Source organism: Artemia sp. Qi Xiang Cuo, chromosome 11, assembly GCF_049724085.1.
Source record: "Artemia sp. Qi Xiang Cuo chromosome 11, ASM4972408v1, whole genome shotgun sequence".
NCBI lineage: Eukaryota > Metazoa > Arthropoda > Branchiopoda > Anostraca > Artemiidae > Artemia > Artemia sp. Qi Xiang Cuo.
In genome coordinates, this window is record NC_142804.1 from 32,330,857 (window position 1) to 32,351,763 (window position 20,907).

At 36.4% G+C, this 20,907-nt stretch overlaps 1 protein-coding gene across 4 annotated transcripts in view; it reads right to left on the minus strand.

Annotated features, from left to right (window-relative positions):
• Ca-beta (Calcium channel protein beta subunit) overlaps positions 1–20,907 on the minus strand; it is a 295,614-nt gene that overhangs the window by 25,556 nt on the left and 249,151 nt on the right. For all 4 annotated transcript variants that reach the window (XM_089096699.1, XM_089096702.1, XM_089096700.1 and 1 more), the window contains one exon: positions 6,644–6,824. In XM_089096699.1, coding sequence (XP_088952825.1) covers positions 6,644–6,824 — 181 coding nt within the window. The remainder of the gene's footprint in view (positions 1–6,643; positions 6,825–20,907) is intronic.

Below are 20,907 nucleotides of genomic sequence, written 5' to 3' on the forward strand. Positions count from 1 at the left end.
TTATACTTAGATTTTCTCTATGTTAACCTATCTATCCGACATATGATGTATGCAAATTCCTTTTCTTACATCTCCGATGTTTTTTACAAACATCGATGTATAGACATTCTAAACGTTTGATATGCTGGCTTACTAAAAAAGAATTTGTCACTACAAATATTAAGTTTCTAATAGTAAAAGTTGCGACACACATATCTATATAATTCCCATTTTGAACTTGTAAAATATAAAATATAAATTTTTTGTGTTTTAAGTTTGTCTCATGATAATCTATGAGATGTAAAAAAAAAGTTAAAAAAAGTAAAAAAAAAAATTAATTAATGTATTTATGTAAATTAATGTAATTATGTAAATGAATGTAATTATGTAAATTAATGTAATTATGTAAATTAATTAATAATAAATTAATTTATGTAAATTAGTTCAAGGTTAAACATAAGTTAACCATATCTAAAAATTAAATGATAGCAGAAAGATAGGAAGTTACTATAGCATAAAGGAAACATCATGCACTTTTAACAGAGATCAACACGAATTTTCACGGTGGTTGAATTCCGGTCATTACACTGTCTGCTTGTATTGGCGGGACTGTCTTGTTGTAAGCATTGTAGCTATATGGGAGACACCCCGCTCTCTATCGTTATAGCTATATAGGGAGATACCCTCGTTGTAATCATTATAGCTATATAGGGAGACACCCTCGTCGGAGATATTGTATCAATACTACTTATAAGCTATTCACTGGGGGTATATAAGGTTTTTAAGTTTTTTTATGGAATGGGTGATCGTATAAACTTCGGATGGGGTTCATTTAATTGGAAATTGCAAGGTCTAGTGCCTTTTTGAAATGTAAAAAGTGATTAGAGGGCAAAAAGCCCCCCCCCCCCCTCCCATCCACACCGATTATTTCACAAAACAAATATTCAATCAAAATTTTTAGACATCGAACTTCTTAAGCATTTTTGAAATTTTCTGTAATTATAACTTTGGGGATGTACCCCCCCCCCCAAACCCTCTGGGCAAGGTGAGAAAGGTATACAGATTCAGCCTTTACTTTCCAAAAAGACGAATGGCATTCAGATGAGTCTTTCGGAGAGTTGTCCATTTTTAATATGTCAGTGTGACACATGTGGGCTGCAAATCAACGAGAATAAAACAAAATTGATGAGGTTCAACTTTCCGAACGTGATCTCTGCTATCCTAAACCATGGCACCTAGTTACCTCAACAGAAGTTATGCTCAGTGTCACTTATTGGCCCTTTAGCCCACTTATTGGTTATTCGGTAGAATAGTCTTGTCACATAGTGAGTAGTGCTGGTTCCTTCCAGAGAACAATACCGAAATGAGTCAAGGGAAGGACCAGTTTGAGAAAGAAGTTTGCATTAAATGAATGATTTAGTCACTCTAGTTAGTCAATTCAATTTTGACTAACTAGTCAAAATTGATTATTGGAAATGAAATATTGGAATATTTCTTTTCCCATAACTCAAGCTTATTGGAAATGAAAATTACTTGGATATATTATATTTGTTTGATTCTTTTTAGTAATTATAATTTACTTCGTCGCTTTCCAAAGGTGTATTAGCAGAAAGATGGTGAACTTTAAGAAACCTTTTAGAAATATACAAAATAATAAAAATCTGAAAATTTCAAAGAGGCCGGGACCATAGTCTCCTCCCTTCTATTGTCATACCAGGCCCTATGTAAATATGTGAGGAATATAAAGTAGCCTAAAGGAAAAGATTAAATACCTACAGCATTTATAGTTCGCAATCAGTATCTTTACGAACTACTGACATTTTCACAGATTTTGGTTGTTCTCTTAGCGGAAACTTTACCAGTGAAATTCCAAGCAATAAATTCTTTATAATTCACAAGAACTCAATAGATCAGTTAGGATTGAGACTTAAGTTTTTAGCGAACTTCTTATCAAAAGTGGTGCAGTAAAAAAAAGAAAAAAAATAATAAAATACATTACTTTATTGTACATGCGCGAATATTAAAAACTTCATTTTAAAGTATCGAACCAAAAAAAAACTTTCCTGGTGCATACAAATAAAAGGCTTCAAATCTGCATTAAGAGTTTTAAATACAGTAATAATATAGAGTATAACAATTTATTCAGCTGTCAAACAATGCATGTCAAAACATTCGTGGTTTAACTAAAAAAAGGCGAATGTTAGCCTTAATTTCTAAAAATATGCCATATGAAACACATGAGAGAACAAAAAACATTATAAAATGTAATCGATTCTTTTTGAAAATCATAAATTTTAGGTGAGTAGTTCTAGGTTACCAAGCGAAAAGTCAAATTCGCACGAAATGTAATACCACTGCGATGTACATGCATTGAATAAGATTCACCGTTAAAAATAAGTAAGGTCAAACGTGTATAAACTTAAATAGCATGTGATAAAACTTCAACCAAAAACACAAAGCAAAATAAATTGTACCACTTACGAAAATACGAAAAACAAAGCAAATTAATGAATAGGTCGTGTTCTTGGTGGTGCTCTTGGCACCAGCTCACTTAAACCACCTGAAATAAAACAAAAAATAAGCACATAAAAAGCAAAAATGACGATTTGCATAAAATGTCAATAAACTTAAGCAGAAACAGACCTGGCAGCAGTAACAATTCTTTAGTTGGATGAGAGGGGTCTGGTTGGAAACTTTTCAGAAAAGTGACCTTGAAGAACGATTTGTTTTGACGTGCTTATTAAATTAGGCTAAGGCCCTTTACAAAGCGCATTCAGGGCAGTACAAAATTTGGAACCCACCTCGAGTTTTGTGAAGTAATTTATTTGCCAAATTAACTGATTTACAGTTCATAGTAAATCCTTATTTATGATTACTCCTCCTTTCAAGGTCCTCTGTAACCAGCGCTATCCCCTAGGATTGTTAGAAAACAATCTAAACTGAAAAGTGGTGGAAAAGAATTCCATCGGATTTACCTATGCTTCAAATTATCATAGGATATTGTTATTTTCAAATTTGTGTATTTACCATTCATGCTAGCGCCTAATCTGCCACTATGTATATCCTCCAAGTCAAAACTCTATACGCATTCTTCTTTCCATAAGAAGATTCAGGGACAGTTTAAACGCTCCAAAAAAATTAACATAAATACTGAATAGTAATACTTAGTAAAAAGCATTTGTGCCTCTTGCCTACCAAGGCCCTTTTTAAGGACATAATTTACTTGTTTTAGTATTGCTAGAACTAGTCAAAAGTACTCAGGGTCAACCAATGCGCTGATTTCTGAGTGTTAGTAGAATCTCGATAAAACAGTTGAACAGGCTAAAATCCAAGCCCTGGTAACTACCATATCTTTTAGTCACGTAGCCTCTACATAAAACTTTTTTTTCATATTGAGATTTGTTCAAGCTAAAGAAATTTATTTAAGCATAAATAGATATAATTCATAAAATGAATGTGAAAGATCAATCTGTCAGATTTCAAAGCATTCTGGCCTGTCGTGACGGCCAGTTCAGTTGAAAAACTCGACTAGTTTTCCAAACGTCATGAGTTCGAACTCCAGTATTGTTTTGTTTAGATTTTTACTATAAATTCACGTTGTTGTTATTGTTATCAATGTTTTGTAACAATGGCTGAAACTTGGGGAATTCGAATATATTTTACGTGAAAGAATTTACCAAACAGAAGCTGCAACCTAAAGCAGAAAAGTAATAAAAAAAAATCCATTCATGTGCCCTGGAAGGAAACATTTCATGCAATCATGCAGCTAAAATACCAAGTTCAGTTTATAACTAACATAAAATAGCGAGAAGGGCCATGTAGTACATACACATTAGATCTCTGCCTGTTTTTAAAACTACAGGAGCGTCAATTTCTTATTCAACTAATTTTGATCCAAAATAATTTCAATTTTTAAGAAGATACTTGGCTAGCCAGATAGCATTATCTGACATCCCTTTAACAATCATACAAAATTATCGTAAATAATACTAGGAATGATTATATAGCATTTAGAGTGCCATTGAATTGTATCTTTTAATAATAGCGATTGCTTGAGTTATGGCCAGCATGGAGAGGAAACATGCTGCTAAACCTGAAATCCCGTTTTAGGTGAAGACAAGGCAGTACCCAGGATTTTTTTTTCTGAGGAGGTTTTACTCACAGTTTTTTTTTGGGGGGGGGGGAGTTACACAAAAAACCCTCAAAAGACGCATACAAAATTTGTTTATATCCATTTTTGTTACGTTTTTACGAGCCAAACAAACATTTCGGGGGGTTTAAACCCCCCGACCCCCTCTTCTGGGTACGGTCTTCGGTGAAGATAACCGTATGGTTATCTGTCATTGCTTAAATATATCAGCGAAAAAAGCTACCGAAGAAAGTTATTTAGAATAAATTTTATAAGTTCGGGAAAAGATCCATACCTTTAAACATCGCCAAGCGTTGCTTTCTTCTTGAATGCGCGAATAAATCCCAGGACAAAGATCAAATTTCACAGGTTAATATGATAATTCTATCAAACGAACTCAGTGGGGTCAAGTCATAAAAATTTAGGGAGGAGGGAACAAAATTAAATTTTCAAAATCTAGGGGGGGGGACAAATTTTTAATTTTTTCAATGAAAATACCCTAAAATGTAGTTTCAAAATCTAGGAAGGCCCTTGCCCCCTCCCCCCGATTGACGTCATTGAATAAGCTTGCATAGAATTAAGTGCTAATTTTTTCAAGGCTTTTTCTTCTTCATTTTGTTATCATAAGAAGCTCTACGATTTACAAAAAGTTGTCATTCATGACTGCAGACAACTCATTTTTTTTTTTTTTAATACTTAGTCCTCATTGTGGTCTCTAGCATTCTCTGTCCGCATCTCCTGTAAGTTTCAACTTTCCGAAGGGAAAAGTAACTTTGGGCCCATTTTTGTACGTCACGGATTGATACAGCCAAAATGAGTCGCCAAGAAACTTATAGTCTGTTTGTGGGGATAATCATACATCCCAAGTCCAGTAGCTGCATTTTGGTCTCGGCTGATATTCAGTGTCGATTTGAATAAAAACAAGCTTGGCCCAATTCTTGGAAGACATAATGGTCAAAGGCAAATTCATAATAAGAATATAGATGTACGCATGATATCTTTCAATTTTCAAATGATATCTTGGCAGCTTTTCAATGATGTATCAACCCTACTAGTGCTGGAGAAATAAAAAGAGACATGTCAGCTTTTTAAGATCTTTTTCGAAATTTCTGAACATTGTTGGCGTGTATTGTGTATGTATGAATTGTGTATATTCGAGTCTCCTTCAACAAGGGACGGGCGGATATAGGCTTCATACTGTTTGGGGAGAAACAAATGTGGGCTCTTTGTCGGAGTCCATTTTTTGGGGAATTTTTTTTTTCATGTATTAGCAGGTTTTTGTTTGCTCCTAGTAGCGCTTTCACTGTACCTGAATTTTCTGGGGTTTCACCGATTTTTCCCGAAAGAAAATTGTGTTCTTAAATATCGTTTCCAAAACTATAATTTATGAAAATTAATGGTTTGAATTTCACGTAAACTTTGTGTATTTACGAACGTAAATTTTCTGGCAGATTTCGGAAAGCCCAGTTTTCTTCCGGGGAAATTCTGGGAAATTCAAAAAAATGGATGATAGTAGAAGCGCTGTCCCACACCGCGAAGGCCAAAGGACTTAGAGATACAAGTCTCCGAAAGAAAAACAATTAAGTTTTTTCTCCCTTTCTCCAGCCCTATCTCTGAGATTCGTGGCCCAAACTTAAAAAATTGTAAGTACACTAACCCTCCCTTGGTCTTATGAATTAAGGTTGATTTCATGCTATTCAGTAAAAATTTTTGGCCCTTTTATGGGCGAACTATTTCTGGGCGAACATTTTCTTTCCATTTTCATTTTGTACATTGCGATCTCCTAGACCAAAGAACTTGTAAATATGAGTTTCCATTTAATCAGTATATTTTCAATCCAATTCAATTTTTTTTTTTTTTTTTTTCAATGTTAATATTCTTGTCCAGAAGCTTACGGATGTTGGTTTCAGCCTTTTTCGAAAAAAAAATATTAATATTTCTTGATCGTTGAATAGACTAGTTTTAAAAGGTTATTAGTTTATTTCTTAAACTCAAGCAGAATCCGTAAGATAAATATCTATTAAGTAATAAGACTAGCGTCGGAAATGAGAATTCAAACTATTTTTGAGAAACTGTTATGAATTTTTGTTCCGTTCCCACACGATTTCTCAGTCAGATGAAAATAATGAAAAATGTGTTTAAGGATTTTTAAAACTACCTATTGTTCTAATTTCCCTTTTCGTACTTGTTAATTATTGAGAACATACTGAAGAATTTTGATCTGTAGATCTGTAAAAACCTGTTTCATATTTCATAGCCACATGATTTATTTGGTTTGATAGAATACATTAAACTTACATAATTTGGGCTATATAATTGCACATTAGGGGGCCTGGAGGCAACCCGTCACATGTCTTTGTAGCTATGGAACCGATTTTCTGACATTTTACATTCAGATCGAAATTTTTGAGTGTTTCTGACTAGACAGTCAGAAATATTTTAATTTCCTTTTTTAATATTGTCTTTGCACAAAGGGGACCGGTTTTTTTTTTCAAATTGAAACTAGTCATTCCTTAAGCTTATTCAAAAACTTACCTGGTGGAGTTGCGACAGCGCGACCTTGAGCTCCTCTTGGCTGCATAGTTTCATTATGGGGAGAGGCAGGCAAAGGTCTGGGCACTGTTATGGGAATTACTGCCGTCGGCGTTTCTTTTTGTGTGGGATGAGTTGCTTTCCAATAGGTTTCTAAATACTCTGCTATATGTTCACAGGCGTCCTTAAAAATATTCACATTAATTATGTCCATTTCTAGTCTAGTCTATCCTAACTGTCTATCCTATCTATCCTGGGCCATGTCCATTTCTAGTCTTATCCTAACTTGAGATAAATGAAAAGGATACATTGAGTAATTTTATAAGCCATGGCCCATATTAACCGCGAGTTTAAAAACGCGATGTGAAAGAAAACAAAACTGTCAAGTCAGAACAAATTTGTCATTTTAGGCTGAATTAGGAATGGTAAGTGCAATTTTGATTCATCTTAAAAGTAAGAGTTACTCGCAAAAACAAATTTATGGTGATTTCGGAAAAGAGCCTGGAACTCCTAGAAAGAAATCAGATTGAAATGAAAGGAGTACTATTGGAATCACCAAGGTCAAGAACCCTCTTCTCGAGAATTAAAGTCCCCACCTTCAACAACAAGAAAAGTCACTTTTTTGCATGGGAAGAACTTATAATAATAATAATTTATTTGGACCCTCTATACATAAAAAAATGCACTTAGAGGAGTATGGAAAAAGGAATTTATAAGCACTATATAAACAAAATATAAACACTTATCATCACAAACACTAGAAAAAAGAATACACTAACAATGACTCAAAAAACGACTAATACATCCCAACGGAAAATCTACGACTGACTCAGATCGCTGTCTGATTCTCCCTTTTAAAACATCCATCTTATCACATATCTCAAAAACACCGTAACATTTGGAGATATAACTGTTACGAGACCAAATAGGAACACGAAGAAAATACTTACAAAATTTGAGAAAGACAGACCGAATTTGTTGACGTTCAGACGTGGTAAAAAAAATTCCATAATGGCACCAGAAAAATACATGGGGAGCAAAAAACGAGTTGTAAAGCTGACCAGGCGTTTTTTTTTTTTGTCAAATTCACCTTTAACACAAGAAAAACGGCCATAGGGCTCTCAATTTCTCTCTCAACACATTTATTGTTAATGACCTTGTTTTTCGAATTGAGGCCCCGGATGCAAGTCCAAGGTACTTGAGTAAAGCAGTGACGGAAATTGAATCAGGGCCAACCTGAATTTTTGAATTGGGAGGGTGATGACAACCAAAAACGAGAAATTCAGTTTTAGCAGAAGCGACAGACAACCCGGCATAAAGGCTGTTCACAGCAGCCTGCAGTGATTGCAATTTATTAGACAGCAGAAGAATGTCATCTGCGTATGAAAGGTGACTTGCGTCAATGGATGGCTCGATAAGAAAATGCGGTATTCTACGGGTTGTGTAGCGGATGGCATTGTTAAATATTGCAGGACTTGACAATGAGCCCTGTTTGCTCCACGATGCATAGAAATTCGGTTGTTATAAAGATTTTGCACGCGGACACGTATGGAAGAGTTTTGGTACCATTGCCACAGGGAGGCACAAATGAATGGGTTTACCCCACTTGCTAAAACAGCTTGGGAATGTAGGATCGAATCAAATGCTTTAGAAATATCTATTGCACAAACATATAAAGGTTTATTCAATCTCTCATACCTCTCCAAAACAAACACGAAAACTGCATGTGCATTCCCAACACCGAGACCCATACGAAAACCAAACTGATGATCTCTATGGTTAAACCTATTCAAAATTTTTAGAAGAAAAATCTTTTCAAATAACTTTGCAATAGCTGAACAAACTGTAATTGGACGATAAGAGTCGCAGGATTGAGGGTCCTTATTCTTTTTTGGGACACACGTCACAATGCTCTCACATAGTGCAGTCGGTACGAATTGCTGCGCAAGACAAGCTTGGAAAGGTAGCGCCACATGCTCAACTAGTTTCGCAGTACCATAAATCAAATGTTCTTTATTGGAGTCCGTCAGAACCAGGAGCTTTGCCTTTTTTAAGGAGACGAATTACCGTAAGAACTGACGATGGCGTGATAGAAACAAGATCTCGGCAATGATCTAGTTGAGAAAAATGGTGTAAGAGAATCTGCCGAAAAGTGGTGTCCAGTGGTGGGGGGCTATCAGAGATTAACGAGGAGAAGTGTTTTTCCCAGGAAGTTACATCAATAGGGTTAGAACGCAAAAATGACGATGAAAGCGAACTTTGATACTTTGTTCCATAGTGTCTGCGGATGATTTCAGATATCACGAGATAGAATAGATACTTGCATTCTTTTGAAGACCTGTAAAGCTTTCCGGTACTCGCTTTTATTCGATTTCAGGATCCTAAAAGTTAAACCAGATCTGGGGCGATCACAATCCAATCAGATCTTAAACCAAAACTTGTGACGGTTCTTTGCAAGTTTTAGCTCTGGGTCATCGCTCCAGCCCTTTTTCCGTGTACCAATCCTAATTCTCTCAGATGGTACTGCCGCTGAGGCGGCTACTTTAATCAAATGACTAATCCCAGTAAGATAACCATCTAGATCAAGGCTGTCACCACTCAGCGTTTTATAAAAATGGTGAAAAGGAATTTTGAATTTAGACAGCATAGAATCTAAAACACTTAGATGTGGTGATACATCTATATTATCCCAAATTATTTTCCAAAAACACTGAGGCTGTTGACTGAGTCTTGGAACAAAAAAGTTTATACAAAACTTTAAATGTAAATGGTCACTTGTTAACATATTATCAGAAACGTTAACAATGACGCTCTAGAGTTCAAGTATATTCAAGAAAACAAAGTCAAAATCAGAAGTGGAAGCATAATGGTGAACGTAAGACAAAGATTTGAACTTTGAAAGCAAAAATGCTTCGCTTTACATTGAAGAAAGGAGGAGTAATTGTGTAAAAGGTGCAGCAGCATCTTTGAGCTCTGGGTTGAAGTCACCACATATGACAAGCGATTTATTTGATGACTTAACTTTATGCAGTAATTTTGACAGGGACGCACAAGCTAAAGCATATTGTTGGCTAGATGTAGAATTTCGATAATTAGTTGGCATATAAACACATACAAAAACAATACTACCTAAATCAACTGCGAGGTATAGATCTCTAGATTCAAAACAACTACACTTAAACTTCTTATTTACAGCAACTAATAAGCCACCAGATGGACGGCCAGTAGTATTTTTAGCAGTTATAATAAGAAATAAATGGTCAGACGATACTTCTAGCATCGGAGAATTATCCACGTTAAGTAAGTGTTTGGTTAAACAAACAATATCATAGTTAAATAACATGTTCTCAAGAGTTCTTAATTCCTCCCGGGCACCATTAATATTCTGAAAAAATACAGAAACTATTTCACTAGGACTATAGTCCATATTAACACACACGGTTTATAGTTTCATTTCTAACATCAGGCCCTCTAACAGGTAGGTGTTTCTGGACTTCTGAACACAACAGACTGTTGCTTCGGTGACTGCCACCACAATTGGCACAGGTAAAGGACTGCGCCCGACAACTCCTGTCACGGCTGCTATGATTGCCGGTACATTTGCTGCATTTAGTTGAATTAGAACACTCTCTAGCAAAATGACCGAAGCCTTGACAATTCTGGCATTGCATCGGTTTCTCGATCGGCAACGTAACTCGAAATAAGCAATATTCAATCTTGATTCCGAGTTTAATAGCAAGATTTAATTCATCTCTTGATATGAATTTTAGCTGGACTACGGACGTGCTACCAAATCTGGTTGCACTGATCACACTGCTAACAAGAATAAGTATTTGTGAAACGTCATAGTCTTGGTCCATCCTTGTAATACCGGCATACTCGTGCCTCACTACCGTCGCTCGAATATTTAGCGTGTTCGGTATTGCAGCAACAGCAACAGCCGCTTATTGTTCGTCAGACTTATGCATTATTATCTTATCTGTTTTAGCCACAATATGCTGGACCTTATCGGCACAACCTAGTTTTTCCACAAACTCATGTTGATTAACAGGGTTTCGAATGTTTAAGTTGGTGGGAACATTGCTTAACACAACAGAAACAGAAGCTTGTACTTGAGCTGGCACTGACGGCCAGATTACAGGGCCTGGGGACTACATCGAGGTTTCCTGCTTTTCTACGAGAAAATTTAGCATCCTCACACACCCGTTTAAACGAGATACGACAATAGTACATGATTCATTAGGGATAGCTGGTACATCACAAGGATCAACTATAACAAAGAGGGGTAGTTCCTCCTTACGCGCTAAAAAACAACTCAACAGATCATGGAAATCTGCCAAAAATATTGCGCTTGGATTTTGATCCCTGCGCCTTTCAAGAACATCAAAATTCAAGGCACTTTTGCAAACATCCTGTGCCTGCTTTATCGCATCTTTTGCGAAAAATTTTGATGCAATCTTAATAACTGTATCTTTTTCTTTTGTTATGTTCCGCTGCAAAAAATTCAAAACTCGGTACACATGTATTGAAACCACCATTTTTTTGGTGGTTTCTTTCTTCCCGCCACCACTAATGCAGCGTGATTGCCTATAAATAGTGACTTGCCTAATTATATTCCCATTGATTTATTGCTAGATCAAACGTTTAGTTTCTTACTAAAAGCAAGCCAGACAAATTTCACGTAATGTTGCTATAAGCAACCTTCATTTGTTAAGCGATTTCAAAATAAGTTCATAAGAACTTGCCAAACAGCTTTTGTTTAAATCCAGAAAAAAGTTGATTTTTCGTTCAGAATGCAGTTGTTCACGGAATGAATGCTATTTGTCAACTCCTTTTTATGTGTCTCCTTTTTTTCTCCAAGGGACTATTGCATCAACTAGTGGTCGTAGATTGTAGGAAGAGAGCTCATTTAAAATTAATAGATATACCTCGTACACATTTTAAGTAACGAAAGTAATCATATCACACCAAAGTGGCGCTTTCTGCTATTTTTTGCCATAATTCACCAATTTTGCCTAAAGAGGGTCAAAATACTGCACAAATCATAGGCAGCGCAATAGCGCTGCCTATTGGTCGGCAACCTTTTGTTGTAGAAGGGCCAAAATTTTACATAGGGATATTACGCGGGCCGCAGTTAGATCACATATCGTTACACTGTAATGTAGTATCGTATGCATACCTTAATGATTAGAGTATATCTACAATATTTATATACAAATATTTAGGTTTAAAAATAAAACCCTTAAAATATATTTTTACGATATTTATTGTAGTTAATGCAATCAATGAGGTTTTTGTTGTAAAATTTGACTTGCAATTTTTTTTATATTTGCTTCCATTTTGTAGTAAAAACACGTAGTATTGCGTCTAAATGTATATCCGATAACCGAGAACAGTATTTATTTTTTCAATAATTCAGAATTTAAAAAAAGTTTGCTCACAAATATATGTACTACTAGACATAGTAATTATTTGCTCTGCAAACCTTTTTAAATCCTAGTAGTTTTCAGAAGACAAACGTCTATAGAAATACACCAAGCTTTTTTTCCACAGGGTTATCTGAAATGTGGTATCACTTTACAAATCTATCGCGTTGATTTACAAATCGCTTGGTCCATTATTGACAACCACTGCGAAGGGGTATTCGATTACATTCATCTTACGTGAGATCTTTTTGAAATGAGTAAACTGGTTTTCAAACTCAGTTTGAAGTTGTATTAATGTCCTTTTCATTTTAGGATTTCGCCAAACAAAATTTATATTAGCTTCTACTACTGCTTTCTTGCAATTTATAAAATGATCGAGCTTTCTTTCATCGATATGCTTGATAAATAATGTTAGTTTCATTTCAAATGCCTTAACATCTGGTGTATGAATTTGTTTCTTGGCTTGTAAACGTGTATTGAGTAGATTCAGTTCCGTAATCAAATCAGCTAAAAGCATAAGATCTACAAACCGGGTATTAAAGTTCGTACTTTACAACCGGGTTGTTAAGTTCGGGTATTGCCTTTCCTTTCATCTCCATGAAGTTAGAAATTTCTTCCTTTAATAAAAAAAATCGTTTAAGTACTGATCCTTAGCTTAGCCATCTTACTTCATAGTAATACAGCACGTCAGGATTTTCAGCTTCCACATCTTCCAAAACTTTTTAACTGGCGGTGATTAAGCCCATTTTTTCTTATAAACTAACAGCAGATATAACGGTGTCGATTATTTCTCTCTACGATAAAACATTGCTTCTTGATGGACACATTGCTTCTTGATGGACAATACAGTGAAATACATATGGAACTTCAGGTCCAGACTCTAGAAGTTTACTGTTGAATCTTTCCAACAACCCCTTTATTATGACCACTCATATTTTTTCTGCCGTCCGTGCTGATGCTGTTAAATTTATCTCAGCTCAAACCGCATGAAACCAGAGCTTGTTCCAAGTGGGGAAATAAAGCCTCCCCCTTTGTAGTTCCATTAAGACCGCATATTTTAAATAACTTTTCATATACATGAAAGTTTTCATAAATCTCTTGCACAAATATTAGAAATTGTTCCGTATCCCACACGCCCGTACTTTCGTCCATAGCAAGAGAGAAATACAAAAAAGACTCCGGTTTGTCCTTAAGTTGATGATTTCCAATTAATGATTTTTTTTTCGAGATTCACCTCCAAGACATACAATTTAGTTTTGTACTCAGTATCGTAATGTCGCTTCAAGTTATATTCCTTTACTACGGAAATACTCTTTTGACAGATTAAACACAAAGGTTTTTCTTTAACTTCAATAAAAAAAATGTATAAATTTGTCAATGCTTCGTTAAAAATCTGTCTTTCATCAGCGATCTTTCTTTTTTAGAAGTTGTCTTGGGTTTATAAATCTGCAAAAATAAGAAATAAAATATAGCCCTATGTATATCTATTTTTAAGGGGCCAACCAGCCAGTCTATCCCTGCCTCTTTGGTATTGCTCCAGTTCTGAGGGATTGTCTTGTTGTTTGCTATAGCAAAGTAGTTGATGGAGTCATATGCACTGGCAATTGCAGTTACAAGTAGTTGGGGTTTCAGTTACAATCATTCACAGTCACAAGTATTTGCAGTTGCAAGTAGTCACAAATTCAAACAGTTAAAAGCAGTCACAGCATTGAAAATTCACAATAGCAGTAGTACTAATTGCATAAGTAGTAGTTGTAGTAGACTTCAAAGGTTCATTTTTTGTTTTCAGCTGTTCCCCAGATCATATTTAATATGCCCTTTTGACAACCTACATGCGTAGAGTGCATTTGATTTTGTTCAATATACACTGCATCATCCACTACTAGTTTCACCTTAATGCCCTTCACCTTAATGCCCTTAGCAGATCTGCCATTTTCACATCCATATTTAGTTATAAATCCCCCTCAACAGGTCCTGAGGTCTCAACTTAATATCTTTATCTGTTCGTAAGATGTTGTAATATGCCCTAATGACAAACTTGGATGGACATAGCGTCTTTTGATTTAATTTAACATCCCCAATCCTCTGCTCTAACAGTTCCAGCGTACCCCGCTTTTTTACCTGGCGTATTGCACATACACCATTTTCACAACCTGGATATGTATTGTATCTGATTTAGTTTTACTCCCTCTCTAGTTTCCCTGAGAGTTGAAACTTAATACCTTCTTCTGTTCCTGAGACACTGCATCTATGCTTCTTTGACAACCTGCATGTACTTAAACCCTTTTGATGAACTTTAGAAGAAAAAAATTACCCTCGATTTTGTACATGGATGTCATCTGGTACATGAAATATGTCCCAGTGTGTACCATTTTTGCCTGCCCATTATATACCAGATGACACCCATCTACAAAATCATGCGTTATTTTTTTTTCTTCTGAATATTTTGCCACAAGATTGCCACATATCATGACCAGATAATGTGGCTCTCATTTTGTACCATAAGAACTAAATTTTACTGAACTAAAAAAGAATAAACAAAAATAATCTATAAGGCAAAACATTTTTTTTTTGGGGGGGGGGGGGTATTTCCCAAAATTTGAGGCCGGTTTACTCAAAAACAAAAACTGTAACATACCAAAATAATTGTTCTGGATGGTTGGACATCAAACTAATTAGGCTATATGGTATTTACAGATTTTCCCAAGAATTCTAAATGGCTCTCCCTTTCATTCCGTTGAGTATTCGTATGGTGTGTAATATGGTCCGTAAGGTGCGTTGCGGCGAGGATCTTGCCGGCCGCATCAAGACGCCTCACGTGCCGCAAGCGGCCCGCGGGCTGCAGGTTACCGACCCATGCGCTGCCTAAGTAAAGAACGATGTTGGCACAATATATTATTTTTTTTTTTCTTGGTTTGTTTTAGACTAGGGCACTTCGTATCGAAGGAGTTGCAGTAGAAACTTCGAAAAGAGCTAATTCGATTGGAAATTGGAAGGAAATTGTGCATGGAAATTGTGCCCTTTTTAGTAGCCGAAAGTGATTGGAAGGCAACTACCACCCCTTCCACGCCCATAATTTCCCAAAACACACCCAATACAAAATATCGAGATAGCCATTTTGTTGAACGTAGTTGAAAGATCTACAAATTATGTCTTTGAGGAGGACAATCCTCCCACAGCCCTCAGGGCAAGGGTTGTAAGTTATAACATGGGAGCATATAAGGTTTTTATAGAAAGTGTTGTCGTAGAAACTTCAAAAAGGGCTCATTCAAGTGGAACTGAAAGAGCTAGTGCTCTTTTTAACAGTTGAAAATGATTGGAGGGCAACTAAACCCCCTCTCACGCCCACCATTTCCCAAAACACATCCAATCAAAATTTTGAGATATACATTTTGTTCAACGTAGTTGACAGTTTTGGAAATTAGGTCTTTGAGGATGACGACCCCTGCCCAAGCCCTAAGGGCAAGGGTTGTAAGTTATGCCCTGCGGGATATAGGGTTTTATAGAAAGTGTTGTCGTAAAACTTCAAAAAGGGCTAATTCGATTGGAAATTTAAAGGGTTAGTGTCCTTTTTAATAGTTGAAAGTGATTGGAGGGCAAATAAACCCCCTCTCAAGCCCACCATTTCCCCAAAGACATGCAATCAAAATTTTGAGATATCCATTTTGTTCAACGTAGCTGACAATTCTGGAAATTATGTCTTTGAGGATGACAAACCCCCTCCCATTCCTCAGAGCAAGGATTGTAAGTTATGCCCTGGGGGCATATAAGGTTTTTATTGAAAGCGTTGTCGTAAAAACTTCAAAAAAGGCTTATTCAATTGGAAATTCAAAGAGCTAGTGCTCTTTTTAACAGTCGAAAATGATTGGAAGGCAACTCACCCCCCTCTCCTGCCCACTATTTCTCAAAACAAATCCAATCAAAATTTTTAGATAGAAATTTTGCTCAACGTAGTTGAAAGTTTCTGGAAATTAGGTCTTTGAGGATGACAACCCCCCCCCGCCAGTCCTCAGGGCAAGAGTTGTAAGTTTTGCCCTGGGGACACATAAGGTTTTATAGATAGCGTTGTCGTAGAAACTTCAAAAAGGGCTCATTCAGTTGGAAATTCAAAGAGCTAGTGTCCTTTTTAACAGTCGAAAATGATTGGAGGGAAACTAACCCCCCTCTCATGCCAACCATTTCCCAAAACACATCCAATCCAAATTTTGAGATAGACATTTTGTTCAACGCAGTTGAAAGTTCAGGAAATTAGGTCTTTGAGGATGATAACCCCCCCCCTTCCAGTCCTCAGGGCAAGAGTTGTAAGTTATGCCCTGGGGGTATATAAGGTTCTTATAGAAAGCACTGTCGTAAAAACTTCAGAAAGGGCTAATTGGATTGGAAATTGAAAGGGCTAGTACCCTTTTCAATAGTTGACAGTGATCGGAGGGCAAGCCCACCATTTCCCCAAACACATGCAATCAAAATTTTGAGATATCCATTTTGTTCAACCTATATTAAAATTCTGGAAATTATGTCTTTGTGAATGACAACCCCCCCCCCCACACCTCATGGCAAGGTTGTAAGTTATACCCTGGGGGAATACAATATTTTTATGGAAAGGGTTGTCGTAGAAACTTCAAAAAAGGGCTCATTCGATTGAAAATTGAAAGGGCTAGTGCCCTTTTTAATGGTAAAAAGTTATTGGAGGGCAACTTACGCCCCCCCCCCCTCTCAAGCCCACCATTTTTCCATACAAGTTCAATCAAAATTTTGAGATAGCCATTTTTTTCAACGTAGTTGAAAGTTTTGGAAATTATGTCTTTTAGGATAACAAACCCCCCCCTCCACACCCCTCAGGGCAAGGGTTGTAAGTTATGCCCTGGGGTATGTTAGGTTTTTATAGAAAGCATTGCTGTAGAAACTTCAAAAAGGGCTTACTCGATTGGAAATTGAATGGCTAGTGCCCTTTTTAACAGTCGAAAATGATTGGAGGGCAAATAATCCCCCTCTCACGCCCACCATTTTCCAAAACACAGCCAATAATAATTTTGAGATAGATATTTTGTGCAGCGTAGTTGAAAGTTCTGGAAACTAGGTCTTTAAGGATGACAACCCCCCAGCCCTAAGGGCAAGGGTTGTGAGTTTTGCCCTGGGGGTATATAAGGTTTTTATAGAAAGTGCTGTCGTAAAAACTTCGAAAACGGCTAACTCAATTGGAAATTAAAAGGGCTAGTGCCCTTTTTAATAGTCGAAAGTGATTGAAGGGCAACTTCGATTGGCAACTGAAAGGGCTAGTACCCTTTTTAATAATAGAAAGTGATTGTAGGGCAAATAAACCCTCTCTCACGCCCACCATTTCCCCAAACCCATCCAATCAAAATTTTGAGATAGCCATTTTGTTCAACGTAGTTGAAAGTTGTGGAAATTATCTCTTTGAGATGACAAGCCCCCCAAACACCTCAGGGCAAGGGTTTTAAGATGAGCCCTGGGGCAAAATAAGGTTTTTATAGATAGTTTTGTCGTAGAAACTTCAAAAAGGGTTCATTCAGTTGTAAATCGAAAAGGCTAGTGCCCTTTTAAAAGTCGAAGTTGTGGCGGGCAACTAACCCCCTCTCACGTCCACCATTTCCCCAAACACAGCCAATCAGAATTTTGAGACAGCCATTTTCTTCAACGTAGTTGAAAGTTCTGGAAATTATGTCTTTGAGGATGACAAGCCCCCACAGCCTTCAGGGCAAGGGTTATAAGTTATACCCTGGGGGCATATAAGGTTTTTATAGAAAGGGTTGGCGTAGAAACTTCAAAAAGGGCTCTTTCGATTTGAAATTGAAGGGATAGTAACCTTTTTGATAGTAGAAAGTGATTGGAGGGCAACTAATCCCCCTCTTACGCCCACCATTCCCCCAAACACATCTAATCAAAATTTTGAGATAGATATTTTTTTCAACGTAGTTGAAAGTTCTGGAAATTAGGTCTTTGAGGATGACAACCCCCCCCCCCCTCCCCACAGCCCTCAGGTTAAGGATTGTAAGTTATGCCCTGGGGGCATATAAGGTTTTTATAGAAAGCGTTGTTGTAGAAACTTCAAAAAGGACTCATTCGATTGGAAATCCAAAGGGCTGGTATCCTTTTAAATAGTCGAAAGTGATTGAAGGGCAACTAACCCCCCTCTCACACCCACCATTTCCCGAAACACATCCTATCAAAATTTTGAGATAGTCATTTTCTTCAACGTAGTTTTAAGTTCTGTGATTTAGGTCTTTGAGGATGAACCCTACCCCCCCCCCCATCCACAACCCTCAGGGCAAGGGTTGTAAGCTATACCCTGGGGTTATATAAGGTTTTTATAGAAAGTGTTGTCGTACAAACTTCAAAAAAGGCTCATTGGATTGGAAACTGAAAGAGTTACTGCCCTTTTTAATAGTCGAAAATGATTGGAGGACAACAAACCCCTCTCTCACGCCCACCATTTCCGCGAACACATTCAATCAAAATTTTGAGATAGCCATTTTGTTCAAAGTAGTTGAAAAGTCTGGAAATTATGTCTTTGAGGATGACAAACCACCCCACAGCCTCCATGGCAAAAGTTTTAAGTTATGCCCTGGGGGCATATAAGGTTTTTTATAGAAAGCGTTTTCGTATAAACTTTAAAAACGACTCATTTAATAGGGAATTGAGAGGGCTAATACCCATATTAATAGTCAAAAGTGATTGGAGGGCGAGTGCCCCCCCCCCTACGCCCATTATTTCCCCAAATACTTCCAATCAAAATTTTGATATAGCCATTTTGTTGAACATAGTTGAAGGGTCTGGAAATTATGTCTTTGTGTATGACACCCCCCACAACCCTCAAGGCTAAGTTTTTAAGTTATGCAATGGGGGCATATAAGGTTTTTATAAAAATCGTTGTCGTAGAAATTTCAAAAAGGTTCATTCGATTGGAAATTGAAAGAGCTATTGTCCTTTTAATAGTCGAAAGTAATCGGAGGGAGAATCCCCCCCCCATGCCCATCATTTCCCCCAACATTTCTGATCAACATTTTGATATGGCCTTTTTTTTCATTGTAGTTGAAAGGTTTGTAATTTATGTCTTTGAAGATGAAAACCCTCCCCCCATTGCCCTCGGGACTAGGGTCATAAGCTATGCCCTTGGGGCATATAAGGTTCTTATAGAATATTTTTTATAGAAAGGCTCATTCGATTAGCGATTGAGAGGACTAGTGTATTTCTCATTTGTCGCAAGTGATCAGAGGGCAAATGCTCTCCCCCCATGATTTCCCCAAAAGCTTCCAATAAATATTTCGAGATAGCCATTTTGTTCAACGTATTTGAAAGGTCTGGAAATTGTGTCTTTGAGGATAACAAATCCCCAGCCCTCAGGGCATGGGTCGTAAGTTACGCCCTGGGGGCATATAAGGTTTTTAGAAAGCATTTTTTCTATAGAAAGCATGGTCATATAAACTTTGGAGGTCATATAAGCACACACGTCGTATTGTCCCGAAATGCATCTAATAGAAATGTTTAGATAGCCATTCTATTCAAAATAGTTTAAATATCATATAACAAGGCTTTGGGGTTGAAACAAACCCCAGAGATTAGAGACAAGAGTTTTAAGTTATGCCCAGGGGGTGTTTCAGTTTTTTATGGAAGGGATGGTTGTTTAACTTTAGAAGAGGCTCAGTCTTTTTTCCCTGAAAAAGACTGTGTCAATATAAAACGAACAGAAATTAATTTAAAAAACTTTTTCCACAAAATAAGTTTATCAAAAAAAAGTAAAGAACTCCATTAAACCAAAAATGAACAAAAATAGAACCAAATTATTTATCAAGCATACGACTACCACAAATTAGTATCGATAAATAATTGAAACCCAAAACAAACAGAAATTAAAATAAATAACAATGTGAGTAGGGTTCTAAATCCTATGCTTTCTGAAAGCCAGAATATAATTTGTACTTTACTGAAAAAAATCCTTTTAAATGTTTTCATTTTTATAGCTTTAAGGAGTCAAAAATTAATCAAGATTTTAGAAATTAATATCAGCATATGTCTATTAAACTGACAATGCACATTTTTTTTCAATAAATTCATTTGAATTTTTTCAGTAAAGTACAAAATATATTCTGGCTTTTAGAAGGCATAGGGTTATAGAACCCTACTCATATTAATTTTTCCTCGTTTTGATTTTGACTCGGTTATTGATTTTAATTTTTTTTTGTTTTGCGTTTCGTTTATTTATTGATACTGATTTGTGGTAATTGTATGCTTAGTAGAATATTTGATTCTAGTTTTGTTTTTGGTTTAATAAAGTTCTTTACTTTTTTTTGGAAAATGCATTTTGTGGGAAAAGTTTTTTAATTAATTCAAGACAAGATAGCATAAAGAACCTTCAGAGCCATTGATGGCGCATAGGACATCGAAACAATGTTTTACTAATTAGGTATTTTTTAAAGAGACAAATAGCAAGCCTGGGTACTTGTGCATTATAAATAAACCAGCGCTATAGACTGTACAAGGAAACCAGACATGGAAACCCGTCAAACGGCTATTTGCTAGATCAATTGATTGCAAAGTGTAATTTCTCATTGCGTTTACGATATTTAAACTGTTGTTTTTTGGGGTTTAGGTGAGGGAAAAAGGTACACAGGTTAGGTTAGGTTACGTATTTAATATATGCTATGCTTTACCCCCACCCCCCTAATTTGCAAATATATAGGCCAAATTTGTTTATAAACTATTATATTATCATCCTATTTTATTTTATTTCATTAGCAATAACCAAAATTGACTTCTTTCGTGTATAGCGCTGGTTTAGTTATAATGCACAAATACCCAAGTTTGTTTCCCAGCCTTGCAGCT